The sequence below is a fragment of the Aythya marila genome (genome assembly GCF_965140915.1).
Source record: "Aythya marila genome assembly, chromosome: 1".
NCBI classification, from domain to species: domain Eukaryota; kingdom Metazoa; phylum Chordata; class Aves; order Anseriformes; family Anatidae; genus Aythya; species Aythya marila.
In genome coordinates, this window is record NC_139042.1 from 43,834,160 (window position 1) to 43,849,936 (window position 15,777).

At 35.3% G+C, this 15,777-nt stretch overlaps 1 protein-coding gene across 15 annotated transcripts in view; it reads left to right on the plus strand.

Annotated features, from left to right (window-relative positions):
- Positions 1–15,777, plus strand: part of LMO7 (LIM domain 7) — a 130,063-nt gene that overhangs the window by 98,851 nt on the left and 15,435 nt on the right. For 7 of the 15 annotated variants that reach the window (XM_082767672.1, XM_082767679.1, XM_082767680.1 and 4 more), the window contains 10 exons: positions 233–553; positions 3,479–3,593; positions 7,905–8,066; positions 9,474–9,658; positions 10,310–10,370; positions 11,417–11,473; positions 11,627–11,668; positions 13,395–13,420; positions 13,711–13,815; positions 15,316–15,408. In XM_082767672.1, the coding sequence (XP_082623798.1) occupies positions 233–553; positions 3,479–3,593; positions 7,905–8,066; positions 9,474–9,658; positions 10,310–10,370; positions 11,417–11,473; positions 11,627–11,668; positions 13,395–13,420; positions 13,711–13,815; positions 15,316–15,408 (1,167 nt within the window). The remainder of the gene's footprint in view (positions 1–232; positions 554–3,478; positions 3,594–7,904; positions 8,067–9,473; positions 9,659–10,309; positions 10,371–11,416; positions 11,474–11,626; positions 11,669–13,394; positions 13,421–13,710; positions 13,816–15,315; positions 15,409–15,777) is intronic. The other 8 variants (XM_082767681.1, XM_082767678.1, XM_082767677.1 and 5 more) reach the window with 6 other exon arrangements.

Here is a 15,777-nt window from a genome sequence, read left to right on the forward strand (position 1 = left end):
TTTTCTAAGCAGATCATTTTAACAAATTTATCTTAATGAGTCTATACTATATATTCTGCAAGTATTTTAAGGAAAAAGTCTTGCTGCTTTTTTTTTTAGTGGGTAATTAGTAATGGGTACAGTGACTAGAAGCTGCATGAAAGGGAGGAGTACTTTGTTAAATATTTAAGCTGCTGAAAGATAAAGGATTTTTTTAAAGCACATATTTACCAAACTTTTATTTTTGTCCTAGATGGATGATACCCAGAAATACAATGGAGAAGTGGAAAAAGCTAAAAGAACTCAAACTTTAACTAGCAGTTCATTTTCACTCCCAGACTCTTCATACTCTCTCTCTATCAGTGTACTTGTAAGTAGAGGTGAGGAGAATGAGGAGGAAAAAGGTATTAAGACAACACCTACTCCTAATTTGACATTACCTGTAAAACCCCAAGACCAAGATGCCAGAGGCAGTATTCTGAAACAAGAATATTGCTCTCCTCCTGATTCTGTTTCACTTGCATCTTCTGCAGAAAATGTGAGTCTGCCAGAGCATGAGGATTCAAAATCCCTGGTAAGTGTGGAAGTCATAACTGCTTAGCGTAACTGCATGCTGCAGCAGAGTCAACAAATAAATAAATAAATAAATAAATAAATAATCCCATGCAAGACCTCATAGACGTATTCCTTAGTGGTAAGAAATCAACTTGAAGAACTCCTATTATGTTTGATTTAATTCTGGGGAAAGAGAGCATTAGGAAAGAATGTATATATGGATCTTTGAGTCCTCTCTCTTTCTCTCTCTCTCTCTCTCTCTCTCTCTCGTGCTTTTATTTAGAAATCAAATTCAAAGTAGATACTCTAAATATTTAATTTGGTGTTTCTTCTGGTATTCTCCCAATCAGCACTTTGTGTGTACAATCAGGAATGTCAATTAGATGAATGTTCTGAGCTGCTGTAGCATTCATTTGCACTTTTAAATTGCTGGTGGAAAATAAAGATCAGTTTTTCAAATGTCAACCTTATACATTAATATCACAATATCCTTTTTTCCATTAGTTGTGGCTTAAGCCTTTTTGGGTTTTGTAATTATGTACTTGAAGTTATTCTACTTGGTATTCATACTAATGAATTTAAAAAGAAATTACCATCTTCTTGTCTATGTGCTTATCCAGAAGCTGTTTTTTGAGTGTTTTTTCAGCACCTTGGAAAAATACATCAAGTGCTATTTCTTTCAATTTATTTCATGTTTCACATGTAAAAAATGAGTAGCAATAGCTTTAACTGCCACCACCTTTCTGCAACATGTAATGACGTGGTTTATACCCCTTGACAAGTTAAAAGGTGAATACTTTGCATTCCTGACACTGCTGTACAAGTTAGTTGTCAGTAGCTTGAGTGAAGACAATAAAAAAAAATCTTTGGATGCTGATAAATGAAATCACTTCACACACCATCTTTTTTATGTATTCAGTAATTTTGATTCATTCTTCTTCCTAATCACCTGTGAAAAAGTAACACATTTCAGTTTAATACTGCTTATAACTCCTTAGCTGTTGCAATGAAATTATTATAACTTTTTGAAACTGTGATCATTGTATAAGCAAAGAAATTATGATCCTTTTTCTGTATTGTAGCAAAAACAGGCAGAGAAGCTGCTATTCTAATTAGTGAAATTAGATTAGATATAGGTCCTTTTTCCCTTCAGGTGAGCCAAGTGAGAGCAAAGAATACTAGATTCTATTTTTCTCTAATTGGTCACCAAGTTATAAACTGTCCTGCTTGTAAATGAGGAAAGTGTTTAAATAATAAAAAATATCACTTGTGTGGTCCATCAAACAAACTATAATTTAAAGAATGCAAGTTCTATTTGATATGTTTGTAAATCATCAGAGCTGACCAATTGATAGTTCACTAGTCATCACAGTAATAACACCAGATTTGTACAGTACTAAATGTTTTGGAGACTACATTGAGCTTCGTAATTTAGACAGGTACAAAATTGCATTACTCCTCTCACTAGGTAGGTTTAAAAAATAATTGGTTTGGGATGGTGGAAATAAAAAATACTGATGATTGTGATTTCCAGGAACACAAGCAAATTCAGAAGCTTTCTATGTATGTGCTAACCTATTAGTAGAATAACTTTTAAAGTACTGTTACTCACCTAAGGAGGTGGGATGAATAGAAAAAAGTCTGTTTCAGTGTGGAAAATATTTCAACTAAGGATCTGTTTTAGTTTCTACCATGGGCTGTGACTGGGAGAGTTTCATCAGGAACATGTCCTTGTAACACAGGGAGAAATAAAGGGATGCTCCCTTGCAATACTGTTGTCCTCTTGGCCCAATGCCTGGGTACTGCTAAAGACTCCTCTGGCTGCTTCCTGCCCTGAGAAGCCAGCTACCTACTTCTACTTGTAAAGCAGCTCATTGTGTTCTTTGACCAGGATAGGAGTTCTGGGGAATTGGCTTACATACCTGAATTTCTAAATATTTGCAGTTAGGGAAAATGAATCCCACCCTTCAGAGCACTGGTTTGCTGGGGAGCTAAAATGTAGATGTATGTTTAGTGCACATATAAGCATGCAGGGTTTCCTCCATGCAACATTACTGGAATATATCTATTTCAAGTGTTTGACAGAAGTCTCTTATTTTTTCCTTTTATAACAGTATCAATTCCATTATAATGAAGTGAATAACATGCATTTGAGTATTTTAATTGTTTTTTAATGAGTTCACATTAGAATGTTAATGTGTGCACCACATGTTTATAATATATTGTGAGATTGAAAGCAGGTGTTCCAAAATGCATTCCAAGTCAAATATTTCTGTAGTTTAAAACGTAAATGTTGGGTTTCATTCTGATTTTGAAAGCCTTCTAGAATGGAAAATCTAGATTCTAGCTAATTTTGGGATTATTTTTATCTAAGGCCTCCATTACAAAATACATAGGAAACTAGTAATATTTCCACAAAACAGAAAACGTGATTGTTCACCCAAGAAAACCTAGTTGCAGCATTGAGCCTGCAAAGGAAACTGATGATGACTTTTGTAGTATGTGGAAGAAAAAGTAAGATTGAATTAGTTATTTGTTTTGTTGTTGCTGTTTTTCTTCATGTTCCTTTTTGAATGATGTTTGGTCAGGAGGCACTGGATTTTACAAATTCACAAGGCTGTCCATGATGACCCATTTAGGGTTTGTTTCCTCAAACACCTTACATCTTGTAGCATCACTTCATGAAATATTTAAATTAGAAAAAATGCATGGCTAAGTATGTTATATGTATAGCCAAAATATAAAAGTACACTGAAAACACGCCTTTGAATATAAAACAAACTAGTTAGTTAACAAAGTTCAATGCTGCTTCCTTTGTTGGTGATGCTAATAATAGATGATTACAGTGCACATTGTGAGTAGCCTTGCTTATTTAGTGGATAAACTTTCCCTCATTTAGATTCCCGTGATACCAGATACTGTAGTGTCATGTTTTATTTTTCAGGAACAGTACAGTGAATTGAGAATCAATGTAAACCAGAGACCTGGCCACAGTCGCAACTTCGGGTTTACAACAAATTGGACTTCATCAGGGGCCTTTGTACAAACAGTCGAAGAAGGTAAATGTGCATTTAAGTGTACAAACTTTTGTTCTTGTATCTAGTTTGCAGAGGCTTCTAAAGTAAGATATTTACCATAAAGGATATTGGGAATATTAAAAATAATAATAATAATCAGGTAGACAACTGAAAAAATAATATTTTGTTTACTATTGTATTTCTGTGAATTATAATCTCTTTAAATGGATTTAATTTGGAAATACTAAAAAGCATTTTCCTAATCAAGAATGTTCCTATGACTACTGAAAAACTATAAATATGATTAGTCAAGGGTTTATCAACTCTCATACAGGACAGTAGTAAAACGTACATGCAGATTTTTGACATCGAGGTTGTTCCCTTCACCTTATTTTAAAGGAGTTCATGTGTTTATAAAACATGAATTCAAACTTTGTTAGACATTCATATTTTTACTTTGATTTTACCTTTCTTAGTCTCTTGTATTTTTGGAGACAGTTAATATTTTTAGGCAATTGCAATTTCTTAGTTGATTACCAGTGCGTTTTTTTCAGATGTGTTAATATTGAGGAAAAGCAATAGTTTTTGTGTTGAAATAAAGCATATATAAGCATTTCTAAGCTTTAATAGTCTCCTGCAGAGAACAAGCTCAGTTTTCTTGAGTAAAAAACAAAAACTAAAAGTGCAAAATCAATAAGTAAATCGCATGTAGTACCTATTCTCTGAACAGTGATCCCTCACATTGTCAGAAATACTTGATTATATTTAATATGATATATATTGTCCCCTTTCTTACATCAAATATGAGTTTATTTTGAGAAAAGAGTAATAACTGGAAATTCCTCATTTAGTTAGCCCTTCATTAGTCTTTCCAGAGAGGAAAATATACCATTTAACTGTACTTACGTGGCAGCCTTGATTTTTGTTTTAAAGTCAATTTATAGCTCTCTTCATTGTAGCTGAGTACTTTTCATAATTAGATTATGACCATTAATAATTAGTTTGTGTGAAGAATAACTTAATTTACTTAATCTGTTGCTAGGCTTCTGGTTTAACTTTGTTACTGGGGGGCAAAGGACTGTCTTTCTGCACTGCCAGCTGTAAATGAGAAACCTGGGGATACCGGGTGTTTCTAATTGTCGTTCACAAAGTTCCAAATGAACTCTGTGCCTTGGATCTGTAGGCAAGAAAGTCATTGCCTTGTAGCTGTTACCTGGGTTATGCTGTATTACCATTCTCACAATGAAGGATGCAAAGAATAAAGACAAAATGACGAGGTTTTGGTGGCTTATATATTGGTATTCTTATTTCTAGCACGTTTAACATCTTTTTCAGTAATTGACTTGTGTCCTTATGTGATAGCTATAGGTTCCTTTAAAGGAATGAAAGATGAAGGAGATAGACAGCTCATTGAAGAGTTAGATATGCCTTCAGCTGAGGGCTACTGAATGTTGTTTTCTATTTTTAAAAATAAGATATAGGACAATTCAGACTGGAAGGGGTCCTTGGGACGTAGAGCAATCCACTGCTCAAAGAAGTGTCAGAACTGAATTCATACCAGAGCTCAAGGCCTTACGTAGTTGGTTTTGAGACCAAGGATGGAGACTACACAGCTTCTCTGTGCCATCTACTGTAATGTATTTCTCCTCTTGGAGAAACTTCTTCCTATATATCCGTGTCAGAACATTCCATGTCTCCATTTATAACCACTGTACTGTGTTCACCTGCCATATGTTGCCCCATTTGCAATTGATTTTTGAGATTGCATTGATGTAGGAATGTACAGGTGTGTGACTGAACACTCACAGGCATGTAAGATGAAGTAAATTTGTTCCACTTCCTACATGTTTTAATTATTTTCTAAAAGTACAAGTGGGTATCTGCTGTAGTAACAACAGGTGAGGGTAGGTTAGAGAGAAATAAATGTGGATGGAAAATGAGTGAGAAATATTATTTTGCATTTGTCAGTTTTCTTTTGTTTGTTTGGTCTCCTTTTGAGAGGGCTAAGAAAAAATCTTCTACCTTCAGTGAAATTTATGTAAAACAGCCATACTGTGTTTTTTCTTTTTTTTTTTTTTTTTATATCTTTAAATGTAATTTAAGCTAAATCCTCTATACCCATGACAAGAAATTATCATTAAGTTCTATGCTTTTGGAGGACTTCAAGGAAGGTGTTTGGCACCATACAGCTCTAGGAACCTGAACAGCCAGCTAATCTCTGCAGACTTCTCTAAGGTTGAATTAGAGCAAAATCCCAGTCAATATAGGTGGTTTAGTTTGCACTCCTGAGAAGCCCTTTCATTCACAGACTGCAAAGGCAGCGTAGGAAGGCTAGCCAGCAAAGTTACATGACAAAAATTGTGCAGTGTAATTTTTCCTGAACGTGTTAAGTACATTTGCAATTTGGAGACCACTGCTGTTTGTTCAAATCTGAATGGTTGTGATGTGGTCTGCATATATTTTTCTGGTGATATGGGAAGAACTATGCCATCTTAAAATTCCTTCCTTTCCTAAAACGTGAGTTGGTAACCCAGAGGTATTTCTTTGAGCTGAATGTCATCCCAACTGAATTATTTGAGTAAAATGACCACCGCTTGGTTCCTAGTGCTCATCTTGTCACAACACAAAACAGTTCCAGTGTCTCTGAGTCTGTAGCATTCTCTGTACAATGAGTATAAAGTTCCATGTATGTGTTCAAACTATATGGTACAAAAAATCTTACTGTCACATCAGACACTTACAAACGTTTATAAAATGTTGCAAGTAGTGACTTCAGTATTAGTAACTTTGATAGTGTTGTTGATGGTACATTCAATTTGACTTTCAAATCTATTAATTCTTTGACATCTTCCTAGCTCTAAGGAGGTGCTTTTTTTTTTTTTTTTTTTTCAGTTTAACTGTTGCCCATGCTTTCTTCCTCCAAATGAAAACTCATGTATTTTTGTTGTTGTTTGTTTGTTTCTTCTTTTTAACATTACTTAAAAGTATTTAGTGTGTTTTAAAAGTTTTGCTGGTAACTTCTAATGGAATATCAGTCCATATTTTAGGAATGCAGAAAAACAGAATATGAATCTGTGCTCTTCCAACATGGTAGTGTCATTTTTTTGTGAACGCGAAGGATCACTGCTTGGTATAATATAGGAAGCATAGCTCTTCTTTGTTTCTTAATTTACTGGCATTCCAGGAAATTTAAGAACTATCCGAATCCTTAGATCCGGACTTGTAACAGCATTGTTCTAGTGAATCAGAAGGTTAGAATGAAGCATATGATGTCTAAATTCTTCTGTCATGTTTGTCCACATCTGTTTACGATAATGAAATATAACATTGTCCTTGGTATATTTCAAAAAAGATGTGTGCATTTCTCGACTTAATCTGGAAAACGTTTCTGTTGTGTAATTCAGATTTGTTTGATGTTATTAACATAAGGATTTATTTTTGCAATCTTTAGAAAAAAGAAAGTGAAAATGTGGTTGTTCTGCTAAGGGAATTACTCTTAATGGAAGAACAATTCAGATATAATTCATAAAATTATATGTAAGGAAGTTTGAGCTTCTCAACTCATCCATTTTCTGAATTAAAAAAGTGTGTGGGGAGGAGGGGCCACTCACTAGTCCTAGTCCTGTAGGCACTCTGTCCTTAGGCTGCTTAGATCACCAGCCAGCACATAGTAATAAGTGAAAAAGAGTATAAAGTGCAGCCTGTCTTGCAAAATATCATTAAAATCCAAAGTCCAAATGGCAATAAAATTTACTCTTAATTGATTTGTAGGCACTGGTAAAATAAATACAATTCAGAGAACTCTAACAGGACAGCACCTAGCAATACCTTGAGTGAGACCAATTGCCACTCAACTCAGAGCTATAAAATATTGTTAGCAAAACAACATAACAGCATATTCTTATCGATAGAGCCCATAAAATGTAAATAAGAATGAGGAAGTCATCTTATACTGGAATTAACTAAATGGAGTATATCTTTGGGCAAATAGGAGGATTACCCAAACGTTGTCTGAACTTCAGCTAATTGTTGGCTACAGACACTGTGGTGCTGCCTGTCTCTTTCAGAAAGGCAGAAGAGGGCTAACCAGAGCCTGTTTATTAAATGTGGATGCTTGCAAACCCCAAAGACTAACGTTTGTCATTTTTATGTTTCGAAGTTCAATGCTACTCTAATATTAACTGATTTTACTGACCTTATATTCACAGTACTGTCATTTTTTTTCAAGACTTTCTGAATATCCACTAATAAGCATTTCTATGTATGAATTGTTACTTTATTCCCTCAGTAACAGCTGTGGTTAAAAATAAATAACTGTTAAAAGATATTTTTTTTTCCTTCTGTTTTCTGCAGGTAGCCCTGCAAAACTTTCTCAGCTGCATGTAGATGATGAGATCATTGCTATCAACGGCACAAAGGTTTCACATATGGACTATAGTCAGTGGGAAGAAGCCATCAACAGAGCACTAGAAACTGGAAACCTGGTCATGGATGTTAGACGATATGGAAAGAATGGTGAGTTGTTTCATAGGGCAGATACAGTATGCTCTGTAAGGCAAATAAGCTTCCTCTCTGCTGTACCTGACAGCTGAGAGTCCTTATTACCCTTACAGAAGTAACATGTATCTGAGCTAAGTAGTTTGCTAATGTCTGTTGCATTTTAACACAGCTTGGCTTTTTTAACTCCTTGTGCATTAGAAATGTTGTGGCAAGCAAGTCTACTAAACATTGAACTTACCTCTGTCTGGTGCTCTGGCCTGCTTTTAACAGAACACACAGCTGAATGAACAAATAAAATGTACAACCAACACACAAGGAAATATAAAATGTTCATTTCTTGCCATACCACAAAAACAAAGAGGGGCTAGTCTCTAGAAGATAGTCAAGTTTGGAGCCTCTGTCCCTGAAACAGCAGCAGCTCCTTTCTTCAGTAAAGGAGAATCTTGCCTGTTTACCTTCATGAAGGGTTTTTGCTGGTATATCAGCCACAAGCTCATACAACTCTTCTCTACTATGATTTTAAACATTTACCCAAATATTGTGATGCTGTAATCTCAACAGAATGGTAGTACCTATTCTAGCTAGTGAGGATTTCCATCCCAGCTGAAGGCCTTGTTCAGTCTCTGGGCTTGCCATGGGTCTGATCAGGATACCCTTTCAAAATCATGAAATAACTTTTACAGAATTGGGAGAGTGATCAGTGACTTATTTGAGAGTATAATGACAAAACGTTATTTTAGTGGGATACTGGGTAGAAAAATTTAACGGCAAGTGGGAAAAAAAAAAAAAAGGAATATAATTGATTGGGGAAGAGACACAAAACAAATCATGATTTCTACAGGACCTAGCAAAAATGAAAAGTGAAAATCTATTGGAGAGTTCATTGAATAAACTGTAGGGAATTGGGGATGGGGAGAATCATGGAGGCTGAGCGAGGATTTTGATTTTTTCTTCCCCTCATAATTTTTTTCTAGTTCAGACTACCCCTCCTTTTTTTTTTTTTTTATTTTTGCCCTATGTGTTTCCTGAGTATCTTGGATGTGAAAATGACACTTCCCTGAATAGTGTGTGATTGAAATATTACCTTGTGTGAGTAAAGTTGAAAGAATTCTTGATCGTTACTAATGCTGATGAAATAGTTTTCAATTAATACTAATTACTCTTTAATGTTGAGCTGCTATAGTCCGTGTTAGCAAAATACCTGGCAAACTTGTGGCTTCTGACTAACACTTGTATTTTTGGGGAAGGCGGTCTGCTCGTAAAAGCCCCTTTTCCTGTCTCCATAAATTCTACCTGATTTGCGTCTCTCCATCTTTGTTCTTTATGTGTCTCTTGTGTTATTTTAATGTGTTTTCGCTAAGTGTTGTTCTGTTCTTTGACGTTACTGTCTACGTTAATTTCTTGATCTCCACATACCAAAAGACTGGGGCAAAGACCAGCCTTCCCTGCCACATGTAAGGCATAAAATCCTCAATCTCACCAGTATGGGTACCAACATTATAGGTACATCTGAAAATAAATGGATTGATGCAACTTCCGGAGAAAGTGTTTCAAATGTTTCAACCATATCATCAAAAAGAGAATTCTCCAGCAGTCTTCAGAGTTCTGTGAGTATGTTTTTGAACAGTTGTGGGATGTTGGGGAGGAGAAGTGAAAATTGATTGCCTTGATAAGGGGAAGGATGGAGAGGAAGAAAAAATCTTTTTCTTATCTTGCATTGCTTATTTTTAGGAACATAAAGGTTACTGCAAATATGGAGATATAACTAGGTAGTACGATATATACGGTGCTCTAAAGACTATGAAAAATATTAAAATATTTAAAGACTGTGCATTAGCTGAGGTGTGTACATTGCTTATTCTTTAGAAAAGCATATAACCTCCATCATTAGTGTAAATGAATGTTACAGTCCAAAGCAACAGCAGTTATGTTCTTTCAAATTTCCTGCAAATATCTCCCAACCTGCCTGCCCAGGAGCTGAAATAGGAAGGTCTTGTCTCCTGGCATTTTCTTGCAAACTAATGTTTTTTACTTCAGCTACCAATTCACAGCCTGTTACTGATCCCCACAAATGCCTCCAGTCGTTTTATCATATAATATACTCAAGAAGTTTTAGTTAGTTTTCATATCCTCCTGTGGAATTTCTAATATTTTGAAATCAAATGTTTCATGATACACAGTTCCTATCAGGGAGAAGTTTAATTGGATCAACTTCCACAAGTCTAATGAATTTGAGTCCTGTATCTCTTATTTTTTAGGGTACGGAAACAAAGTTGATAAATGGAATGCAAGGAGACCTTGGATCTAATGAACAAAGAGGTAAACTACCATTGCTTTTCATCTTCTAATTGTATGGGTTTGGAACAAGCACAGATACTAAAGCTGTAATTATTTCAAGCTTTATATAGTGGGCTAAGTGAGACCTTAATGAACTAAAAACTAGACAGGTATCACAGAGATCTAATTGCATCCAAACTGGGTGTAGTTTGCTTCCTTGATGTGCTAAACAGTTGGAGAACTGACAACAAAGCAGTGACAAATCCCCTGTCTCAGCATTAGTGGTTGTAAACTTAATGTAGAGTAGGGATGAAAGAGAAAGAGGAGGTGCAGAATTTGTTATAATTGCTACTGAATTGTGTGGAGACTGGATCAGTATGAGTATCAGTTTATTTCACTGCCCAAGAAAAAAATGTAGAGAGTATCCATTTTCTTTTCTGTTTTAGTTGTGACGTTTAGGGAGGAAGCTGTGGTTGTTTTTTTGTTACTACTTTTAGTTGTGTTCCTGACAAATTGATATTGATGGTTCTGGTATGAACAATAATTATTTATGATGCTATGAACAATTATTATCTTACTTGATGACAGTGAGAGAAACCAGGTATTTACACTTCCAAATGGAACAGTAAGCCTTAAATGGGAGCTCTGTATTTCATTTTATCTTGCATGTGCCTGGTGATATACAAAAGTATCCCCCAAGAGATAAGTTGTCCTCTGGAGATGCCTTTCTGATGACGTTAAATGGTGATTAGACTCCTTAGCCTAATTTGGCATCTCAGTCAAGGTGGCTGAGATTAGACAGGAAGAATCTGAGTCCGAGTGTGATGCTTGTACTGTTGTTAAAGTTGAACAGTGTCAGTGATAAAATTAAATACTAATCAGTATATGATGTAACCTACTAAAAACTGTATTTATTACTATGAAACATTAGGTTTTCCTTTATTTCAGTGGATTTTTTTTTTTTTTTGTGACATGTCTGTAGACTGGAGGTGTAACAAACTTTTGTTATCCAGTGGTGATAGTCATTTGAAAGAAAAACAAAACAGCACCTCATTGACTTGTCTGTATTCTTTGTATCTTTCAAATAGCATCTGAACCAATTTCTTTGAAAAACTTAAAAAGACGGTCACAATTTTTTGAACAAGGTAAACCAAAGAGCTAACATTTCATGTACTTCCATGAAATTGTTCCTGTTGCACACTCTTCTTAACAAGTCTGGTGCTGGGTACTCTGCCTCTTCAGCATTGTTTGCTGCAGTTATGACAAAGCAACATAATTCATTTCCCTTCTTTCCCCAGGGTCATCAGGTTATTCTTACAATTCATGGGTCTACCTTTGTGGTAATGGGTCTTTGTGTGTTCTATCTATAGCTATTTAAATCTTTTGTATTGTTCATATTCCTTTTTTTTTTTTTTTTTTTTTTTTTTCTCCACTGGATAGGAGTAAGAGGGATAGCACTTGCTGTTCAGGTTTACTGCTACCTACAAAACAAAATAATGTTGAACATTCCAGTAGAAGCTTATTGCAGAGTTCAAACAGCTGTTAAACTCAAATTCAGAGTAAAGCATTTTATTATTTTGAATTGCAGCTCTCTATACATTCTAAATCAATGGAAAACAGTAGTGGCTGGTCTTCTACTATGTGGTGAAGTCACTAGATCCTGAGAAGACCAATACAAATTTTGAATTGAATCTGCTAGCTTTTAAAGGCAAAAATAAATAAATAAATGAGGCTCTCAGTTCTGGTTTTGTAGGTTGCTTTTTGGTGTTCTGCATGTCACAACTTGCATACTTCCACTAATGTATGTCTAATGCTGTCTTTAGACTATATATGCCTTGCTGTTTTGCTGTAGCCTGAAAGAGTGAAATTGTGGCCTGCTGGAAGTCCAGTGTGAATTTGGCCAGTGATTTGAGCGGAGCCAAGACTTATGCCCCTGGTTGTGTGCCCTGTTATTTTTTGAGAAGTGATACGTGAAGTGCCACAGCATATATCTGTGTTTGTGGTTCTGTTTGCTTACTGTATCTGTTATAAGGTGGTATTTTTTGATGGCTTCCCCTCTGCTTTTTTTTTTTTTTTTTTTTTTTTTTTTTTTTTTTTTTTTTTTTTTTTTTAAGGCTGGCTGTGAAATTTGGTTTCGTTTTGATGAATTTTTGCTTGAGGGGGAAGAGAAGGGTGAATTTCTAGAGTGTACACTCAGTGTACTTTTGGTCTTTTTTAACTTTTGGAATTTTGACATTACAAAGTTATAGAAGAATTTTCTTTTTTAAATCTGTGCAGGCCAGCATAAGCTTACAGGTGTGAGAAAAGAGAGGAGCAAAAATAGCTACAGCTTATGTCTGCCTTTAATCTCTCCTGGTGCAACTGCACAGGAGATCAATTCTATTTGTCCTGTTGTTACTGCGGCTGTTCTGGTCTGATAATGAAGACAAAATTGTGAATATGTAGGGTTTATTTTTTAATCATTGTTTTGGCACAAGCTGTGATCAGGCATGATAGCCTCAGAGAGCATAAAGTTTGTGGTAAATGGTGACAAGCTCACCAAATTAAAGTATGCTTTGCAGAGTAGGAAAGGGAAAGCAGTTGCAAAGGTAAAAAGCACAGTTTTGTGATGTAGAAGTTGCTTATTGCTCTTAGTTCATGCCAAGGTTATTAGGCGAGTAGCTGCCGTACACCAGAGCAACATTCTGAGCATCTGGCATGCTGAACAGTTGGTTTTCACAATAACAATAGGAAAACTGCAGCAAGAAGCTTCTGTTTTGCCACAGTGGGAGAGGTACTGCCATTTCAAACAATTGCTGATAGCACCTGTAAGCATGTAAAGCTTTTAAAGAGTTGCACACGTTAGTTGAAAGCACCTAATAAATTCTGACCTCAAGTAAGTGAAGTAGGGTCAAATGCTACAAGCATGGCTTACTAAGGAAGTAAAAATTTAGTCTGAAGTTCAGACTTTCCACACTTGAGGAAGTCTTAAAGTAGTGAGCAAGTCTTAAGGTAGTTAGTATGCTTCTAATAATTTTCTTTTTTGTTTGTTTGTTTTGTTTTGCCTTCTACTTGCAAATCCCACAGGTGGCCCGGAGCCTGCACTGCCTGATGTAAGTACTGTTTACAGATAACTAATGAGCTGTATAATACTTGTCTTTTCAAGAAGCCCGCAGCTTTCCATTGCTTTTTTACACTGCCTTAAAATTCCAATCAAATCAGAGTGCTCTAAGACTTTTTTAATGTCTAAGAGAATGGTTACTTACTGTCCCTTTGAAGAAGTTGATTTAGGTTCTTGTCATTCTAAAGCTATAGCATTTGTAATGGCTTTTATTTCTCTTTTAAAATGTAACATTGATTATGTGTAGGATGATAACATTCATTCATTTCCATGCTGTATTAGCTCCCAGTCCCATCCATTACTGCTTCAAATCGTCGGGTTTGGGATCAAGAGGAAGAACGAAAAAGACAGGAAAAATGGCAAAAGGAGCAGGATCGTTTACTGCAGGTATAGTTAATCTTCATGATCATAGGATTAACTGTTAACTATTAGGGAAGAAAACATTTCTTGATTTCTGTAACTCTTCTTACTGATTGCTGAAGAGGACTTTTAGATACATTTGCTGGGCTGTACAATAGCTGACACTAGCAATTATTAGCAAAAAAGAGGTAAATGCATTAGTGAGCTTCATGAAATCAAAGCCAGACTTGTATATTTGCTACAGCCAGAAGTGCTCAGTCATCAGAAGGCTGGTTTGCTCTTACCAGGAAAAAAAAAAAAGTTACAAGCAAAGACCACTTAGGTCATCACTTTTGAATATGATTTTTTTTTGGTAAGAAGACTGTCTCTAGAATGAGTTTCTTGATAACCAGGTGACAGAGATGTCATTTACTCTGTACAAGCAGTGTTAATAAAATCTAGGCATTCAGCAGTAAATCTCAATGACAAAGCAAAACTTAATTGCTCTGTGTTGTTTTTTTCTTAATGTTTTGGCTTTTATTATTCCTTTTTAACTTGCAAACTCTATGAGGCAGGAGAGTTGTGCCCTTCTAAACATATTTGTGGTCTCTGTTACAGTTGGGTGTACAATTTGACATGTGGAGAGATGGCTTTGAAAAATGTAAAACTTGTCTTCCCTTTTTTGAGACCAATCTGATCCCTCTGCCTTTGCTTTTATTTTCCCTTTTCCTTTTTTTGCCACCTGAAAAACTAAATTTGTCTTGAGTCATAATGTTATTCCTCTTCCCAATGATCCCAATAACAACTGTTGTTTAAATAACAGAGAAAGGAACATAAGTCAGTTTTTGTTTATTTCCAGGTGAGAGAGAGGGAGAGAGAGAGAAAGAAAGAGAGAGGGAGAAGAGAAAAAAACAACAACAACAAAACAAAAAACCTAAAACCTTAGAAGGAAAACATTTAATGTTACATATTTTGTTTTTCCCAGGACTGAGGGAGTGACAGACAAAACCACCAAAATATTTATTGAGTACCTTAAGTAATGTCTTAAAACACTGCTTTGATTTCATACTAAATCTAGTCATAGGACAAAATTTGAGGTCCAAAAATTGTCTTTTGTTAGAATAAGCTTCCAAAAGACCAAATGTTCTTGCTGAAACCAAATTACTGCCTCATATTTAACTTAGTAATGACTTTATCATATTACTGTGTCCAGTTCCAAGTTAACTATGAGTACTGTCTTCCAATAAATACTTCAGATAGCTGGTATTTTTTCAGTTTGGAACTGAACTGTAAAGAAAGGGAATGTAATGGATGTGAGGTCAGTTGTTAGGTTAGCATACGAGAAGCCTGGCTTCTCTGAAATCAATGACTGAACTCCTTTTGATTGTATTTGAGAGGATATCATTCACTTTCGGCACACCTGACGTAAATCAAGCATGTTTTTACCACTCTAGTCTTTTACAAAATACATTAAATTAGAGCAGTACATCTTAATGCAAGTAAACCAAGTTTCTTATTTATGTGTATCACTTCAATCTAACCTAACAGGAGAAATACAAACGAGAACAAGAAAAACTGAGGGAAGAATGGCTGCGAGCTAAGCAAGAAGCTGAAAGAGAGAACTCCAAGTATTTGGATGAGGTAAACTATGAATATGGCTTCACTTCTGACTGATAAGCTTTATGGTTTCATAGGTTTGTTTGTTTCTATTAGAAACACATAAACGGGCAAGTAGTTATTTTATGTCACTTATCTTGGTTTGGAAAAGAAATGGTCCTAAAATAAAATTATTGTCTATAACTTGGTAGAAAGAGGTTGCAAAGATGGAAAGGAAAGAGGAAATACGGTGTTCTGAGACCTGTTGAATTCGACTTTTTTTCATCGTGGATTGGTTAGATAACTAACGCAAGAGAGGTTGGCATAATGTTATAGAATGTAGGAACTATTGTGATGAGAATGAAATGGTCACATTTATTGTATAATAATTACCTCCTAATTTTACCTTTGAAA